General features: G+C 49.7%; 2 protein-coding genes across 2 annotated transcripts; one reads left to right on the top strand and one right to left on the bottom strand.

The window, feature by feature from the left end:
- Positions 1 to 20: 20 nt before the first annotated feature.
- LOC128728688 (B-cell CLL/lymphoma 7 protein family member A) lies at positions 21 to 1,787 on the bottom strand. Its single transcript, XM_053822322.1, has 3 exons — positions 1,649 to 1,787; positions 844 to 1,590; positions 21 to 764 (listed from the first exon to the last, which is right to left on the bottom strand). The coding sequence occupies exons 2-3, from the start codon at positions 1,385 to 1,387 to the stop codon at positions 646 to 648; spliced, it is 663 nt and encodes a 220-aa protein (XP_053678297.1). The 5' UTR covers positions 1,388 to 1,590; positions 1,649 to 1,787; the 3' UTR covers positions 21 to 645.
- A 4,241-nt stretch (positions 1,788 to 6,028) lies between these two features.
- On the top strand, positions 6,029 to 17,986 carry LOC128729170 (palmitoyltransferase ZDHHC8). The gene is made up of 9 exons (XM_053822825.1): positions 6,029 to 6,322; positions 6,397 to 6,518; positions 6,586 to 6,743; positions 6,812 to 6,984; positions 7,068 to 7,262; positions 7,884 to 8,190; positions 10,889 to 10,969; positions 13,586 to 14,058; positions 16,027 to 17,986. The coding sequence occupies exons 1-9, from the start codon at positions 6,231 to 6,233 to the stop codon at positions 17,201 to 17,203; spliced, it is 2,778 nt and encodes a 925-aa protein (XP_053678800.1). The 5' UTR covers positions 6,029 to 6,230; the 3' UTR covers positions 17,204 to 17,986.
- Positions 17,987 to 19,094: the final 1,108 nt, after the last annotated feature.

The following is a 19,094-nucleotide window of genomic DNA, read 5'->3' as shown; positions in this document are numbered from 1 at the left end:
TCGATCGACACCGGATCCGGTCCATTGCTTAGCTCGCTTCTATGCCTCATATTCATTTTATTTAAAGAAGAAGAAAATAATAATTTACATAAACGCCCTAAAAACTATGGTAAACGAATGAGCAGCGGAAGGGCAATCGAAGGGAAACTAGGTCACACGGCAGGGAGCGGGGAGCGAACAAAAGTGCGCCATTATCGTTATATATGGTATTTATCATATGGTATATTGTAAAAAAAAATCCTATGAAATAAAACTTTCATATCAAGAAAACGCACGATCGGCCTTACAGCTAGCTTGGAGTGACCGTTGGCAGCGCCGACCCTTTCCGGATCTTGCCGACGCTCCTGTATTTGTGTGTGTGTGTATGTCTTTCTGTAATTACGTAGAGCGAACAGGGAGGGATGAGGGCAGCCCTGGACCGTGTCCTTCATTCGTTTGTACAGATTCTCTCGCTGGCAACAACGGATCAGCACGCATATCCTGCGCGACAGGATGTCCCTCGAGTCCTTCGTTCGGGATGCGTTGGCGTGCGTGTGTGAAGGAGCACCATTGGGAAAGGGCGCTAGCTTTCGAGTAATCTCCCCCCACTCTCTCTCTCTCTCGCATCCCTGCACCTCCTACCCGAAGGACACCAAAGAGGCCACCTTACTCCGTCTTGAGCCGTTTCGGTTGCGCGCTGTCACTGCCCTGCGAGTTTGAATCCTCCGAAAACATGTTCGATACGAAATCCGTCGCACCCTGCGAATCGCTGACGATGGAGAAACCTGTCCAGGGGATGGTTAATAAGGAGGATGATTTCAAGGACAATTAAAAAAAACTAGAAACCAAAAAAATCATACGTACAGGTGTTGGAGTCTTCCGCGAGCCCAAAGTTTGAGTTAGAGTTCGAATCCGTACCAGTAGGGGGCGCTTGTTTCCGGCCATGGTTCTCCTTGTTCTCACACCCACTTCCGCTGTTGCTGTTTCCGTTCGTCGTTGCGGCCGTTCCCGGGGTGGCATTGTTAGAACCGGACCCGGCGGTGTTGGTGGTGCCCCCCGTCCCATTCGATTGACCTCCCGTTGGTCCACCACCACCACCAGCACCTGCCGGTTCAACTGCACCGTTCTTCCCCACCGACTGCTGACCGGGCGTTACGCCTGCCCCACCCGCCCCGGGCGGTTTCTTCTTGTCGTTCGTCGAGATCGGCACCCATTTGAAGATCTTCATCGACGTCTCCCCGATCGTGACCCACTTCTTCTCCCAGTGCCGCACCCGGTCCATCGACAGCATCAGCTTCTTCACATCGTCCTTTTTGCTGGCGCGCGTTTCCGCTCTCACGCTGCGCGACATCGTCGTGCCGGTGCTGCTGCCGCTGCTGCCCTTCTCCTTCACCACCACGCCCACCATCCGCCTCGTCGTCGTCGCCGTCGCCGTCGTCGTCACTTTCGTCCTTGTTCGCGCGTGGGGAAAGAGGGGACAGGTGCACAAGGACACTCGGATGACGCGCGCGCGTGTGGGTGTGTGTGCTTTTGTTCAACTACTACCCAGGCTGGGGGTGGGTTTCACTTGGGCATGCCCTTAGGTTTCGTGTCCTGGATCTGGACCTGGACCTGGAAAGCAAAGCGGAGACGAGTGAGCTGGAGCTTACCTCACTTGCACGCGTCTTACCCTTTGGGATCCTGACCGAAAAACGGTCGCTTTTTGATCGTGAGGAGACTTTGAGGGTGTGCGTTGAGGATGATCGAGGAGCAATGCGTGTGTGTGTTCGCCCTCACGCCTGCTCGGTGGCTACTCGGGGGGAGGTCCTGTCGGCGGAGGGCATCAGCACGCGACCAGGCGTCACGCGCGTGAAGGTTGCGCCACGCGAAGAAAGGATCGAAGGGCGGGGAAGGGAAACCCGAGACGCGGCCGGATGTCCTCGCGAACGCGCCCAAAATTGCAGCTGCACCGGCCACCGGTTAGCGGGAATGGCGAAAAAAAATAGAACACGCACACGCCACACGGAAACACACCGCGATGGCGGATCGAAAGTTCAAAGATGGAGACTTTGCTGCGGGCACAACATTCGAAAGAAACCCCGACCCGACACACACTATGGTGGGAAAAGCCCTGTGGTTTTTGCTTCTTTTTTCTTTTCTTTTTTTTGTTTTTTGGCACCCAGGGAGAGACACCTGGAGCGGGAAGCCGTGAGGTAAGCGCCGAACGTGACGCTACGGTGTAGCGCCGTCTCGCTCCCGCGCGCGGCCAATAAACGGTCAACGCATTCTCTCGTGCTCGGTGCGTGCGGTTCGCCCCGTCTCGTTCTGGCGCACGCGCGAGAGCTGGCTACTCGTGGCTCTCTTCCAGATGCCAGCGACCCCGGTTGTAGGGCCGTATGCCTACGCTTAGTTGTTAAGTGACACGGAACACTTCACGCACATGCACATGGGCTTGTGCTAGCCGAAAAGAAGCAGAAAAAATGAACTCACTAATTACTAACACTCGCAATTACTAGCACGCGCAGTCTGCCAGATGGTGCGGTAATTTTGATATCAGGATTTTTTTAAAGCCCCTGTGCCTGCGGCTACGAGCGAGCGAATGAATGACAGGACTTCTTGGTTGCTGCTGTCAGATTGCAGCCGTTTATGTCGAGCAATAAGTGCTCGAATTGGGCTATTCGCTTCGTAACCAATTTTGATGAGGCTGCGGTGGTGGAAATCGGCGTGAATAGGAAAATTACTCGTTACAATGATTTGTTCCAGTAAGTTGATTTGTTCCTTATATTCATACGCATACGCTGTCCCTTAAATTGTACATAATTCTGTCCACATAATTAAAGGTCTAACTATATACATGAAGAATGATAAGAGAGCAGTACAGTAAGTGAAGAATAAGGAAGTGAATAAACAACTCATGCAGGGATAAGTAATAGGATAGATAAAAGGCTTAAGTTTTAAGATTCCAAGGCTTTAAATATGTACAAAAATGTATAAAAAAGTATTAGCAAACAACATTCAGAATAAAGCATTTAAACAACGTAAAGCAATACTATAAAGAAGAATAGAACCGTCAAAACGAATAGAAGGAAGCATGTTTTCATTCAAAATTTAAGAAATCATGCGTAAGGACATAATCGATAACGCTCGTGGCGCTAGCTGCTCAGTCGAACAATGCTTCTTTACGACGCCTCGACCGAGAATTCGCTGATATTGCAGCCTTTTGGCATCTCACCGGTCCATTTAAACCTACGCACTACGGTTTATAGCCCGTGTTTGTGAGGCTCGCATTACGTCACGACGAGTGCGTGTGACGTTCACCGCACTGACAACCTACGGTCACCCTCTCTCTCTCTCACGACAACGGTACATTCGCTCTCAACGCTCTCAGCACGCGCATCTACGCATCAAACGCGGCCACACGGATGCTTCTCATGCGTACGGCACTGTTCAGCATCACTGGCAGCGTGCGCGAGCGAGCACGCATGAGATCCCAAACCGTTGCGGTCTCTCACGCGTTCACTCTCGCCATCAAAAAAGAACCGAGCGCCCGCTCACCGAGTGTCATCCGTCAAGTCGGCCATTGAATTTTTCGCTCGAATGGTGCACTTTTCGCCACAGCGGCCCTCCGGACATCTTGATCGCGACGACGACGACGGTGCGGCAAAGCGTGAGCTCCACACACGGGACAGGACAGGACGAAAACACGCCAACCCTCGTCCTCGCACATCCGGAATCATCGTCTGGAACCGGGCGCGCAGCATCACCCCAGCAAAAAACACCTGCTGCAGTGGTAGGGCCGGACCAAGGGAGTGCGATGCCCGGAGTTCAACACAATCCAGCCAGCGACTCCTGTTTCTGGGTGTGCGTGTTGTGAAGGGACGTTGCGGGATGGGCTCGCGAGTCCTTTAGAGAGGCGCCCTTTTCCAATCGGTCCGTCGGAAACGTCACCCAGCAACGTGTGACGAAGCGAAGGGTAAGCGTGAATCAAGGGTGGAAGCAAGGAGGAAGCACGGGCTTCACGAATGTGCGTGCGATTTGTTGTGCTCTCCCAACCCCCCACCCACCTCCCCCTCTCCGCTTTTCGTCTTACCCCACGTAGGGCAAAGACCGCGTGGCGAGTACGGTAAAAAGTGCGAACTACAACGTTGAGGTAGGCAGTGTGCGTGTGAGAGAGAGCGAGAGAAGGCGTGATTGACATTCCCGTGTGTTCGGCCCGAATTCGAAGTGATTAGCAAAAAAAAACGCGATTTATTTCATCCCTTTAACAATTCCCAGCCGCTACCATCGAACGCAACAGAACGAAGAAAAGAGCACCCCGCGGAAAAAGGCCAAGAAACCTCTCTCTCTCTCTCTCTCTCTCTCTCTCTCGTGCGCGCGCTCCATCTTTTGTGCCCGAGTGAAGTCGTGCAAAACGGGAGTCCAGCACGGGGAGGCATAATTATGTTGTTCTACTTTTCTTCCGGGGTTGGCCGATTTTCCGGGGGGTGTGTGTGTGTCTGGGAGGGTTGAAGGGGGGGATCGTGCAACCACCGACCCTCCCGTCTCTCCCCCCTGCCAGCGAGGTTCTTCACCCAATGCCCAATCAACCGCATCCAGCCGCAAACTGGGTGTGGAGCATAAAGCCCACTCCCACTCTCGCCCCCTCAAGACGCATACAAAAAAAAGAGTCACCACCCTCTTACCCCCCTTGCTGGGGGGAGGAGGGAAGACGATTGATTTCAAGGAGAGGAACCACACGCAGGGTCTGTGCCCTAATACGTTCCCTTGCGCGGCGAACGTGTGCGTGCGTGCCATGAAAGTGTGGGCGAGTAAGCGCCTATTTTCCTCCCCCACGTGTGTGTGTGTGTTTGTGCGTGCGTGCGTGCGTGTCTGTTTTTATGTTATTTCTATTGCTTCTTTTCCGCCGCGAACGTCATATGCTTCCACACAGCCACGTCCTGTATTTTCATCCACTCTATTGCCCACTCCCACCCCCTTTGTACGCACGCACACACTCGTGCGTGCGTGCGCGCTATTTGTCTTCTTCTTCTTCTGCTTCTGCTTCTTCCTTGCGAGGACGAGTTTGGTGGGCTTTTTCGGGCTTATTCGGGGTTGTGGCTCTCCAAGACGTGGTGAAAACATTCCGCCAGTGACCAAAGAAGGGTGTGCGTGTATGTGTGTTTGTGTAGGAAAATCAACCCCCCAAGAGCGAGCCGGTGTGTGGTGGGTGGGGGGGTGGTTGGGTGGGGAGGAGGAAAGGAGGAAATGGGCACACGGATAGATATAAACAGAACAAGCGAAACAGAGACGGAGCAAGAGTGTGTGTGTGTGTACAGGGGGTGGTTGGGTGGTGGAGACTGATTCACGCACCAAACCCCCAAAGCGAACTTTGAGACGCTCTTCCACCCCCTTTTTCCAACCCCCTCCCTCCTCCATCACCTCATTCAGGGACAGCTGCGCGCGCGCGTTCATGTGTGTGTGTGCGTGTGTGTCGGTGTCCCGTTTGGGGATGGTGTAGTGTGCACCCATACACAAGGGTGTCCGTCTGCGTGTGCGCTGGAGCTCGCTGGAGTGAAAATTCCAGCTCGCGGGCGCGATAATCATTGGAGCAAACAAAAGCTTAAGCAAAAAAAAAACAAAAAACAAACCCTCCCAACAAAAGGGGCGAGAACCTGAAATAAGGGTGCAAGGGGGTTGCAAACCTCGAGCGGGACACCATTGCAAAAAAAACAACAAAAAAACGATAAGGCCCGCTTCCGACCGCTGCTATCTCCGCTCACCTCATATTACTAATCCTCCTCCTCCTTTTCCTCCTCCTCCTCCACCCCCAGATATCGCCAATCGTCCGATGTTCAACGGCTCTCCATCGAGGCGGAAAACGAGCAAAAAAAAAACCCCTGAGCGAAACGAAACAAAGCGAACGGAACGCATCCATCGACTGTCAGTGAGTGAGCTATTCGATAGAGAGAAAGAGTGAGAGAGTGAACGAACGAGCAAGAGAACGAAAGACGAACGCATTCGCATCTGTCAACTATCAGTATTCCGGACTCGCGTTCCTGCAAACATCCTGCAACGTCGCGGATCAGGTGGCGCACGGATTCTCACACACTCTCGGTGTACACTACCACCACCAAACGACCATCAACAAGCGGCTCCCAGCGCCAGTGTCCCACGCAATCAATCGAACGTCATCGGAGCTGTTATCAATCAAACCCCGCACCGTTCCGAAAAAGGGTTGAGTAGCCCGAGAAAAGCTCAGTAGCATCCCGTGGAAGGCTTCTTCTGGCACGAAAATGCCGAAATGTGACGTTAAGACGAGATACATCCCTGCCACCTTCGCTTGGGCGCTGCTCCTCAGCACGACGTTCCTGTTCTTCTGGTACCCGTGAGTAGCTCGCGATCGTGACGGGAATGGGGAGCATTTTCTTTTCTAACCCTACTTTCGTTCTGCACCACCAGATGTCGCCAGTTTTACATCCACCGGCATCCATGGGTGCCGGCCTATCAGGCCGTCATTACGTTCTTCGTTATTGCAAACTTCACATTGGCGACGTTTATGGATCCTGGCGTGATACCCAAGGGTAGGTTTTGGCCGTTTTGTGCGTCTGCTCGACCCCGGAAGGTTCACGAAACTTTACCCACTTTCAGCTCCACCGGATGAGGATCGGGAGGATGAGTTCCGGGCGCCATTGTACAAGAATGCGGAAATTAACGGCATCACGGTGCGGATGAAATGGTGTGTGACGTGCAAGTTCTACCGACCACCGCGATGTTCTCATTGCTCTGTGTGCAACCACTGCATTGAGGTACTGTTCCGGCTGTGTATCCTCCCACAGGTGTTCTCTAACGTATCCCCATTCTCGCCCTTTTGCAGACGTTCGATCATCACTGCCCGTGGGTGAACAATTGCATTGGCAGGCGGAACTATCGGTTCTTTTTCTTCTTTCTCATCTCCCTGTCGGTGCACATGTTGAGCATCTTCTCGCTATCGCTCGTTTATGTGCTGCAGAAAAAGGATAAGCTGACCGAGGTGGAACCGATCGTGGCGTACGTGTCCTCACAGCGACCGCATCCTTTGCCGGATTGCTTCAGATTGAGTGATGCTTTCTTTCTATTCCATCGACCTGTAGGATGATTTTGATGGCCATAGTGACGCTGCTTGCGATACCGATCTTCGGATTGACCGGTTTCCACATGGTGTTGGTTTCACGAGGTCGTACTACCAACGAGCAGGTGACCGGGAAATTTAAGGGCGGGTATAATCCGTTCTCTCGTGGCTGTTGGAACAATTGCTGCTACACGCAGTGCGGTCCTCAGTACCCAAGGTGAGTGGGTTTGCCAGGTAGGGGAACTAGAGAGAGAGAGGCACACTAGATAAAGGAAGGTTGAGATCGTCAAGATCACCTCAAGATGTTTAAGCATTTTAGCTGATATTCGAGCAGAAAAGGGAAAAGTAGCTTAGTGTATTCTAGGCAGAGTTTCAGTGGCTAAAAAAAATCACTCTTTTAAAACTATTTGATGTTGGATTTGTGTGAGAATTTTGCGCGCATTTTTATTCATCAAAAGGTCATGTAATTTTGTACGAATATTTCTACATTTAAATAGACCATGCAACCCTTTCATGACCGTATTTGCTGCTGCGCAAAAAGCTATCTTGCCTTTAAAGTATCTGATCGTGTACATGTGCAATATGCAGCAGGGAACATTCCGATCTAGACACCTGAACCAGCTGACATTTTTCGCAAATTCCTTCGAGCCATTCAGATATCGCGCTTCGGTCGCTCACATTGGCTTTATCTCAGGCAGCTAATATCCGGAATGCAACAGTTGCATACCCATCGGACTGCATCCGATACCGCTCGATCGTGACGTCAGCTTATGCCGACCTGCTCTTACTCTTTTCTGTGTCATCTCTTATCTCTTTTCACGACCGTTCCGGTGCGCAGTTTGCTTAAACCGCAAAAGTACGTGGCCCGCCGTTCGAACAAGGAAAATCAATCCATCAGCACGATTACAAATGACGGTGGTCCTGGTGGGGGTGATGGGGAGGCTGGTAGCTCCCGTCGCCGCCACATGCCAACCGGTGGACCTGGTGGCCCCGGTTCCCAGCAGCAGCAACAGCAACAACAGCAACAGGCACTGAATCAGGGTGGTGGCATCTACGATAATAACCGGCATACGCAGGTAAAAACCTATATGGATCATGGAAATGGTCACGGTATACGTACAGTTGGATCCAGTCATTACAGTAAGGTGCGTAGAATGTTTGGCTTTGATTCTTACCTTATATTATACTTTAGTGTTTACTATTTCTTCACCCACCTTCTTATACATATATAATTATATATATACAAACTCCCCCGTCTACCTTTCGCTCTAGTGTTGCTTCGGTTTTTCTTTTTCTCGCCATCTTTTGTTTTGGCTCTCATCTTCTTTCTCTTCGCCCCCTGGTCTTCTGCCCGTTGTACTACTTCGAGGGACTCATCTTTTCTCCTAATATATTATCGAACTTTGCCAGCGAGCCCCTTTACATCAGCAACCGCAACTCCTTGACTCTCCTGATCGTGCTTTTTTGTTTTAAGAGGGCAAAAGAAGTATTAACGAGACTCCCACAGTCCCCCTGTTTATCGCGTTCCATTATACTACTGGTTGTACATTTTACTATTAACGGGAACATCCGTCCTTAGAAGCATTATTGAAAGTAACGCAAATCACTCCCAAGTGTACATTGCCACCCACATCTGCAATAGCACACGTTTTTCATTGATCTTTACATCACGCGTACCTCACACCTATCCACATAAGAACGTGTGAATTGAGAGGTATATAAGGCTCACCACCTTCACTACTTTTTTCGGGTTTCTGCTTACGCCATTCCCACATCAAAGGTTTCCGTCCCGCTTCTCAAGCTACTAGACTATATCCTTTATTGTACTCCCTGATCCCTAATCCCCAATCATTCTGGTTTCCATTTTGGTAGCCATCTTGTCGCTTCCGCTGTCCCCTCTGCCTATCCAATGCTGCTCCTTTTACGTGAAATACTTCATGTTAAAAAAATATTGAAAAACCCCATACCTGTGTGTGCGTTTTCGTGATTGGTTGTCAATATCATTTTTATTTCTTTTCTTTCTTCCCCCCTCTCCTTCCTTCACTCCCAAACTCTCCCTTCATCAAACACCTGTTTTTTTTGTGCCTTGCCCTTCCTCGTGTACTTAACCGCCATCCTACCCCTGCCCACCACCTAATGACACACTTGACTGAAAACATCAGTTGACAGAGCGATAGTGACGTGTGTTTTGTGTGTGTGTGTACGAGCGTTCGCGAGGCGGATCAAGTGCAAGGGATTTACTGTCACCCACCCACACCACCCACTTCACCATCCCCACCACCTTTTGTACATTGTAATTCGATCGTGCCGATTCGATTCGAGCTGCCCGATTGTGTCTGCCTGGTTTGAAGTGACAGTTTGAGCGAGAAGTAGCCAGCCAACATCCAACGCACCGATGGACCCGGCTAGTGTAAAGGTCGCCACTTAGCGAGCATCCAACAGAGGGCAGCTAGGGTTGATGGAGGGAAGAATGAACGATATAGAGCGGGAGAGTGTGAAGCAGATATTGGGTGGGTTTTTGAGGTTATAATTAGCCTGCAGGAGAAACCATATTAACCTCAATAGAAGGGAGATGTTCACCCAATCTCCACGAGATTATGTCATGTATCAGCTAGCGAGAATTTACATCGAAAGACCAAATTAATGTCGCTTCTTGTGAGCAGAGAACGCACAACCGTTGAGCCGTCCAGAAACATCATTCCACGCGTTTTTAAGGACTGTACAATAGAATAGATAAGAGCAGTTAAAGGAGATAAGAAAAAAGAGTATCGTTTCAAGATCATAATCATAGGCAATCATCCAAGATCGTAATAATAGGTAACACCTAGTCGTGGTGCTTCCACAGTTAAGGACAACAACGCACATCAAGTGCGATTAGGTTGAAGGAGCAGGTTTTGATCTGAAATGCGCCTTCCCGTAAGGTGCACTAGGTTAAGTATATAGTACAGCAAATATATTAGAACCTAAACTAGAGATAAACGTTTTGAAATGCGCTCACGCAACATGAAGGCAGTTTTGTTTTATGTTTGTTGTTTTTTTTTACATTTTTCTCTCTTTTGCTCGCTCTTACTTTGAGCTCTATTGCTCTGTCTCCTTTTCCTCTCATATCGCCTATCCACAACACTCAACCATTCTTCATATTAGGGCGGATGGAATAACGATGAAATGAATGATTTAGCAAACTAATGTAACATATTTGTATCACTTGTTTGACAAAGCTAAAATCATTCTTTTCATCGAAATTTCATTGCTTCAACAAATACCAATCTAAAATATTCTTCCTCCTATCCTATGTGCTGCATTTACAACCTATATTAGTTCAAATTTCCTATTTCCAATTTTTATTACTGGTGGTGAAGGAACTAGATGGGTGGTGGAGCTATTTATTATACCTTAATCAACTGTTCAATATTGAAAACAAACAAACAAATATGTAAATCGCTAATCCAATTCCCGTTCGTTCTTATAATTGCTTGGCAATTTTTGGAGTAGAAACTTCTATTCGATCATCTTTGGGGATTGCTGTTAAAAATCGTCAGATAACGCTTTTCCTTCTGTTGCTTGAATTAACAACGAGTTTCGTCATAAATGGGGCACATCTACTGACACTAACGGAGACTGCAGATACGTAATATTCTATTTTTAAACGACCCAGACAAAATAAGACCCAACAGACGACAGAGTGAGGCTGTTTGCAGCGTTCCCACACGATGTAGGAGATCGTTTTCTTGCCCTTCTCCTGGAGCCTTCCTACCGGCTAGTGCTACCCTTTCAACTAACAACACGCTTTCATATCTCACCCTTATCTTGCACCCTTACGAACGCGCCCTCTACGCACGCCAGGCCGGGTCGGATTACGTCCATCTCGTATCATCCCATTCCGTTTCGCTCAAGGCACTCGAACAAGGCACCACTGCGGACGAGGTAAAGGAAGATGATCTCTTTCTTGTCTTTATCTCGGGGTTAGTTAGTTCTTTTAGCTGCCCACGGTTTGGCTTCTGCATTATCGCCTGCTGCCGTTCGAGTCTGGGGCTGCCCTTCGAACCGGTGTTTGCTTGTTTGCGAATGCATTTAACTAAGTTTCGCCTTCGCTTTAATGCCAGAAATTGTGTTTTCAATTATTCCTAGCTCACGCTTTTCGACAAGCGGCTTTAATCTTACATCTTCCATTTAGCGCCCTTTTGCCAGGACGCGCTTTTGCGTTTGCTTTTTGCTTGCTTGCTCTGCGATGGAGGGTTTAATTTTGGTTCGTTTCTTTTTCGCCTGCCAAATGCCTGCCAAATAAATGCCCTAAACTGCGATCGATATATTGCTTTTCTAGTTCGCTTCAACGCACATTCGATAACTCAATTCTCAAGGGGTTTCAGTGCTTATCATGCTGTCGTAAGCTAATCACCATCTTTAGCCACTCAGCGTTATTGATGGCTTCGCATTTGCGTGATTAATTTATCATCTAACAGCGCGTCATCTACTCATCTGATCATTCGCTTGCGTGCTACCGCTTCATGTACTTTAATGTCATACCATGATGCTTTCGTAATCCCTTTCTGCTGTTTAACAACAACAAAAACGTGTTGAGAAAATGCAACTTCCCCTTCCGAAAAGGTCCCTTTTTGATCGACAAGTTGATAAGGAAAATGCATCGACGATTTTCCGGATCTTCCTAGTGATAGAGGGGAGATCAGGACGATCGATCGTCTCGACGATGGCACACTTTTTTCCCGGAAGTTGATGGAGGAAAAGGAAGCAAAAGGGTGGACGGGAGGGAGATATTGACAATTCCCACCTTTGATTGGGATTGGGGGTTTGATTCGGTTCAATAAAGGGCCCAAGATGGGGAACATCGAAGGTAAGTTGACTCTGTGTTCCGTTCTGTGTCTCCTGCTCCCTGGCTCCAACTTCGCTACCACCAGCGTGCTTGTATGTGAGGCTGTTTGTGTGTGTGTGTGTGTGTAAGGATTGCATTTTGAATTATGCTTACATTAAATGCCATTTCAGGATTCTTGTAGCGAGGGTACTCTACCTTTGCGTTTGTTGAAAAATGTGTTGTCAATTTCCTATTTCATATAGGTTTAAGACATTTCCTATTTGAATAGGTTCAAGGAATAGAAAAACTTAAAACCAAAAAAGCATTTTGAAAGGAGATTTTACCCACTTTGAGAGCAACATGTTTAAGAAAAAGCTTTATCTGATTTAATTCTTAAATAATAACGCAGAGCTCCAGTTCATTTATTTGAAGAGAACTGTAACGATTATACTTGAGGTATCTGACCTGATAAATTACACACCTTAATGAAAGCTAGGTTAGTCTATCGATAGTAAAATAGGGCTCAATCCCTTGCTGCTTCTGCATGCTTGATATATCTGTTTACAGTGTAAATTGAACCAGTGCTGGGGAAATATTTACTTTACAAATTACTACTGTTCGTTATCCGGCTGGACAAGAAGTTTATTTTGAATTAAGCGCCTTCGCTACGATAACGTTTATCTGCATAGCAGGTGCAATGTCATCTTTGGAAATGAATCACAGAGCTCAAATACCCCCCGCCCCCCGCCTCACCCCTCACACATATACACACAAACATAATATGCATGAAAAAAACGCAAGCTTACTTCGCTTGGAGAAATGTAGCGGGGTGTGGTTTGGACCATAAAAGGGTCTGCGATAAATATCCTTTGGCGTCTTCCACTGGTAAAGTTGTTGCGTGTCCGATTCACCACACCATTGTAGCTTTCAGCGCCCCTCCTTTTGGCCCCCCCTTATTATGCTGCTGTCAGATCTGTTGGGATCCTTCGTAACCGTGTTTATATGTTACGTTTGAGTCGTACATTTAGTACTCGCTGTGACATGCTCTGCCATTCGCCCATCTTCCTGCGCCTAGCCAGCCTTCCACACCCCCCCCCCCCTCCAAAGCTCGTTTGACGCATCAGCTGTGTAGCATTACTATTATTGTTTCACCCTCTATGGTTGTGTGTTTAAAGCCCGGTTTCTTTTCTTGTTCCAAAACGCTTCCGTTGGTAACTTCTGTGCCGAGTTCAATGCCCCGCCGCCTACTGTTGTAGTTTTTTTTGTTTGTTTTTGTGCCTGGCCGTATATCTGCGGGTGTACGTTTCGTGTGGTTTTGGGTGTTCGATATTGTCGTAACTAATCCTTTATAAGTAGTCCAGTAGTGCGGCAGCATCAGAAAATGGGCGCACGGAGAAAATGGCCGTTTTTACTTTCTGTATCTCCCTCTTTAAACACCTGTACCCCTGCACCAGTAGCGAACCGGGTGGTATAGACGTTCGTGCTTAGTGCGATCGACAAAGCCATCCCACAAAGCCACACAGGATAGCAAAAAAAAAGACGGTGAAAATGATCGCGCGTATGTTTCGCGTTTTTTTCTCTTGTGTTTCTTTCTCTTCTTCCACTGCACCCTTCCCGTGGTTGCATCCACCCCACACACACACTATCTCTCTCTCTCTCTCTCTTCCACCTGTTCCCGAATCCCGCTCTGAATCCCTTTTTGTATTGATCCACGTGTCCCTGTACGAATGCAGCTGTCACCGGGCCGTGAGTGTTCCGACATCGACATGGAACCGCAGGCGTCCCAAAGCCGGGACTGCGAGCCAACACCTCCACTGCAGCGTCACGGCTCGAAAAGCAACTTCTTCCTGCCCCCGCTCGATGGACCACCACCCGGTATGTCCTCGCAGCCGGGAATGGGCAGTGGAGGCGATTCACCTCGCCAGCAACAGCAGCACATGCGGATGTACCACCCACGGCATAGTCCTCATCCACGACAGCGAGGGCTTGATCCGTCTCGCAGCTTCACTCCTGAAGGGTTGTCGCCTGATCATCCTGGTGGACCTCCTCCTATGATCACGATACAGTCGCAGCAGCAGCAACAGCAACAGCCAGGTGGAGGACCACGTGGTGGAGGACCTTCGTCGTCGGCAACACCTACGATGCAGCAGCGCATTAAGGCACTTGGAGTCGCCACACCACTAGCCATGTCCAGCCCTGTGAGAAGGTAAGTGTGAACAGATTTGTAGGCAGTTCTTTGGATGGGTACGTCCACTGGAGGTGGATAGACGTCTGATAAGCGTTACATTCGCTCTACTGACTCTGGACGAGCGGCGCAATGCGTTATGGGTCTATATAAGACGTCTACTAGCTTCGTCTAAGAATCAACTGCTTCTCTCCTCGGGCCGGATTGTGGATCTTCCCTTTTTTGAAGCCTCTCCAAAGCTCTCGTTGAGCTCATGGACACTGTTGTTGTGTAGTGTCTCGAAACAACACCCTTCTCAGAACGTCCTTGTTCACACATCCTGCGATCCTGCTCCACAGGTGGACGTAATAATGACGCCACGTCAGTGTTCCGGTTGGTCGCCGTCGGGCTTGCCGGAAGGACCCCGTCCATTCTTCGTCTTCACCTTCACATGTCTCGCTCGGTCTTCCCCATCGGGCTTCCATCGCGGACGCACCCTGCGAACACCTGCAGAATGTCAACGTGAGGCTGCAACACCTTCCGCAAACCACTCACATCCAAAGGTTCTTCTCAACGAAACGCTTGCTTCCGGCCGGATATGGCCAGACGGATACGAAACATCCGCTCCCGACACAGCTCTTCCCTTTCGAATGAGCACGTGGGTAACACTTGACTACGTTACAACTTTCCGTTACGTTGCGTTACGCGGCGTGTGTTCGTGTTGCCTAGGCTCGTTTTTTAAAGTACTTGTTCGCTCATGTAGAAACAGAAGAAAAACCCTTCAGTCAAGTTTGTTTGTTTTTTTTTCTTTCCGTTGCATTTGCCGGGGTTTTCGTTTTCACTTTAGTTTAGATCGTTTCGTTTCTGTTCTGGAAGTTTTCTGGCACGAAGCGCTCTCTTCTCTGTTCTTAGTTTGATTCTATGCACAGTTTTCTTTTTCTTTTTTACTTTATTCTCGTTGTACATTTTTAAATACCTCCACCGCACTCACACAAACCCACACATACACGCAGGTCCTTATTCGATCTTTATTCGTTCCAGTTAGTTTAGCTGTTTGCGTGCGAAATGTTGAAAATTCCGCTCGCTTCTAAATGCTCGATAGCTGGAGTTTGTTTTATCTTATTTTCTTCTTGTAGGTAGCCTTTATATACCTTTGAATCGACATCCTCGCATCCTGTGTATTCAACCCATCCATGCTCATTCGCCCAACCGCTATCCCATGCGTCAACGCCTCGCCGTACGCAGCAGGTAGTATATAAGCCCACCTTCATCTGTCCATCGATTGACATGCAGCCGACATGAGCACCTCTTGGTTGGCTCGTTCGCTCGTTAGTTGCGCGTGTATATTGTTTATAATTTTGCCATTCCAACATGAAAGGCGGAAGGAGAACCGAAAGGAGAGACATCGAGGTGATCAGTCACATACACTCATTTGGATGGCATTTGGTAGTTCGCTCAGCTCGTTCACTCGTTCATCCCGCAACACCACCCTAGTAGTAGGAGCTAGTAACGCAGCAGGGGCAGCATCGGTCCCAGTGACAGCTAAGCTGTCACCTTTCGTTAGTAGCATCCCCACCGTTGACAGCTGCTGTGACGGTTAGTTGGGATTTTGCGTCAGGCGTTCCGTCTCGCGGGGAAAAAAGGGAGCTGTTTTGTTTTGTGTTACACATTGTATGTTTCGTTTCGTTTTCGTTATACAATTCGGTAGTGTTGTGTTCGTTGCGTTTCCTCGTTCATTGGGCGCAGGGTCGGGATGAAATGCAGGCTCTGTTAATTGCGCTAGTCGTACATGTGCTCTAGTTTGTTGGCGTTGTTGCTATGCGTATGCGTTGCTCTGGCTGTTCGGATGGTTCGAAGCTAGTATGCCTCCTCTGAGGTCTCGTTTCTGTCCTCCCAATCGAGCCATCCTCTCGTGCCAACGTGCCAGATCGCTCGTCACCCCGTAGCAGGCCCTCCTCGATGTTGACGCCTATCTTCCTTCCGCTTCCGTTACGGCCGTTTCCATTTCAGATCGAACCCTGGCACGCCGACCCAACCGAGACGGCCCGACTTCATCAGTGTCGGCCAGCCTTCGCAACTGCAACAGCAGCAGCTCGGTGGCAGCGGCAGCATGACCGGCAACTACTACGATTTCCCGCTCCAGCCACAGCAACAGCAGCAGCAACAACTTCCGCCCCAACCGATGGCCCTCCACCAGACGACAGGTCTACCACCGGCACATCCATACCATCAACAGCAGCAGCAACAGCAGCAGCAACAGTACCCGATGGTGCACCATAACGGCGGTCTCGCCGGTCCTGGCGGTCAGCCATCGCAGCAACCTCAACAACAGCAGCAACAGCTTCGGGGTGGTACGGCAGGTCCAACGGTCGTTTACCACCACGGAAGCCCTCAGCGGCGTTACCTTTCCGAGGGCGAGCTGGTGCGGCAGGGTGCCGAGTTGTCGTACGCCCGCAACAACCAAACGTCCGACAACATCCGCGAGCTGGCCGGTAGCCCGCAGCGAGGAGTTTACCTTTGGAAGGACACCTCACCGGGCTTTAACCAGTCGAACGGTGGTCAACCGCCCGTCTCGGTGTACCAGAACACGCCCAGCCCTACGGCAGCACATCAACAGCAACAGCAGCAGCAACAACAGCAGCAACAGATGCCCCAGTCAATGGCACCGTTCGGCACGGTGAGCGCTGCTCGCTATCAACTCCAGCAACAGCAGCAGAACAGCGTTGTCGGGGGTGTGGGTGGGGGTGGAGGACTCGGCGCTTACCATCCGGCGTTGCGGGGCGGTGTGCCCGTCTTCCCACCGCAACCCCCACCGTCCGCTATGCAGCAGCAACAGCAGCAGCTGATGGTCGGTGGTCAACACCTGCAGCAGTCGCAACAGCAGCAACCCGGGGTGGGGTTGAACGGTCCGGGTGTGACAGGGCCCCAGGCACCCTCCCCGTCCATTAAGCGCAAGGCCACCCCTACCCGGCCCATGTCCTTCGTGCGAGCCCTTGAGATGACGGACTCGATGGAGATGGGAGGTGGCGCGCTTGGGGATGGTGGTGGGGTAGCTTCCGGTTCTGCGCAACCGGGTACGGGTGGGTTGCGAGGAGGGCAAACAGTCACCGCCACCACCACCAACACCAACAGCCCACCGGACCAGCGTGCTAGTGTGTACGATATGAATTATGAGATTTCCGTATAAACCACCTCTCCACATCAACCAAATGCAGGGTGTGCGGGGCAGGCAGGGTGAGAGCGTAGATAGATAGCTAGAGAGAGAGATAGAGAGAGAGAGAGGGAAAGGGACCCTCTACCCTTAATCCTGGGTCACTCCCTAATCGCCAACACACAAGCCAACTACACCTGCGTATTCGAAATCAATCCTCCCTGAATTAGCCCTGAATAAGGACACTGATTAAGGCTCATATATAGAGCGCGAGGCTCCCGGAAGGCGCACGATATTTTGTGTCAGTTGCGTGTGTGTGCGTGGCTTTGATTGGAGGAGGTTTTGGAGGTTAGGCAGAGATTGCCAAGGTAGCTGAGGCCGCCAGTGCCCTGCATGTGAGCGCGATGTAACAGACTTAAATTCGTAGAGGTGACGACCACCGCCACTCATGCCGGGCGTGGGCTGCACCCAAATCCTTTTTGCTATTATGTGTATATTTATCTTTTTCTATGCATATATACGTATACATATATAGATACATACATATGTAAAACATTAGCTATAGTTACGAGAATAGATAATCGTTGTTATCTAGTGGTTAGGAAGTCGATGCAGGTTCGAGGCCGCCAGCCGATCGGCAAAACATACCAAAAAAGGAAGAACAAGAAAAAGAAGCTGGGCACGTTAAGAGGGAAAGAGATTTTCCCTGCTTTTATGTGCGATTTTCCGCACGATCGGAACTGGTGCCAATGTCGCCCTTTCCCGAAGTCCTTGATTCGTAGGATCTCTACGCTGCCGAATATTTGTGTGCTATTTTTTGCCTACTGGCTCGTTGTTGTTGCCAATGTGGGTGTGCTTTTTTTTTTGAAACGATTGACAGGAAGTCAGTCGAAAACCCGGAAGCATTACCCTCGACAGTACAGGCCCATTGCACCGCAGTGTGCTCCAGCTGTGATTTTTGTGATCTCACCGATCCATCGAACATCGGTGACTGATCTTCAGCCCCATGTATGGGTGCAGATAGGCCCTGAGGCCATAGTCAACCTAATTTGACCACATTTGCGGTCGGTTTTATATTTATTCTGTATTTATCTGTCAGGGGCTAGTAGGATCGGGTTTTCTCCTGCGGTATGTGTCAGAGTATCGAAGTCAGCCTCATGTTTGAGGATGAGGAACGAGCCTCAGCTTGGTTGTGCGGGCTTGCTGAATGTTTTGTTTGTTGGTGTCTTGTTTTTACTTAACACAAAGTTAAGTGTATGCCGAGGAAGGATCACCAACGTCACCAACGTTAAGAAACCCCAGTTAGTACACCGTTCGAACACGGCCATTTTCTTCGCGTACATGCATATGTGTGTATATTTTGTTGTATGTATGTATGTATGTATGTATATATTTATATATGTGTGTGTGTAAATGTTCGATTGGTATCGTTGGCAGAGGACCTGCCGCCAGAGTCGGCGTAAGGATGCAACGCGATCGTTGGAGTGGGAACCTAACGAAGGGGAAAAGGGAGGTTAAAGAACGAATAGAGAGAAAGAGAGAGGGATTAGGGCTATGCTAGGGTAGTGGATAGGCTAGGCAGAGCGAACCGTGTAAAGTGATAGTGTACGAGTGAAAGTGGAGAAGAAAAATAAAACCCTAACTTTAAGCTGTGTACATAGTCGTAGAAAGGAAGAACTCGGGCAGCCAATTCAGGGACGAGTGGCAGAGACAGTGGCTGCGGAGGGGGGGGGGGGGGAAATGTGTGAAGTGAAGCCTGGGCTCCCTTATCCCCCCAACGTGTGCTCCAGTTCGCTTTCGGTGTCCTTTCCGGTTCCGGTGGCCACGGTTTGCGCCTTCTTCAAGGAACCTATGAGGTCCTTGGTCTTGCTGAGTTTGTGGCTGCAAAACCGATGGAAGGAAGCCGAAGGACACACACACACCAGGA

Source organism: Anopheles nili, chromosome X (assembly GCF_943737925.1).
Source record: "Anopheles nili chromosome X, idAnoNiliSN_F5_01, whole genome shotgun sequence".
NCBI classification, from domain to species: Eukaryota; Metazoa; Arthropoda; class Insecta; order Diptera; family Culicidae; genus Anopheles; species Anopheles nili.
This window is presented reverse-complemented; position numbering and strand designations above follow the sequence as displayed.

What these genes read in the sequence shown, in the direction of transcription:
- LOC128728688 (XM_053822322.1), bottom strand. Translation starts at nt 1,387, where the DNA reads ATGGTGGGCGTGGTGGTGAAGGAGAAGGGCAGCAGCGGCAGCAGCACC. An exon ending in CGCGGAAGACTCCAACACCT is followed by an intron (nt 765 to 843) that starts GTACGTATGATT and finishes TCCCCTGGACAG; the next exon opens with GTTTCTCCATCGTCAGCGAT.
- LOC128729170 (XM_053822825.1), top strand. Translation starts at nt 6,231, where the DNA reads ATGCCGAAATGTGACGTTAAGACGAGATACATCCCTGCCACCTTCGCT. An exon ending in TTCCTGTTCTTCTGGTACCC is followed by an intron (nt 6,323 to 6,396) that starts GTGAGTAGCTCG and finishes CTGCACCACCAG; the next exon opens with ATGTCGCCAGTTTTACATCC. An exon ending in AAGGCACCACTGCGGACGAG is followed by an intron (nt 10,970 to 13,585) that starts GTAAAGGAAGAT and finishes GTACGAATGCAG; the next exon opens with CTGTCACCGGGCCGTGAGTG.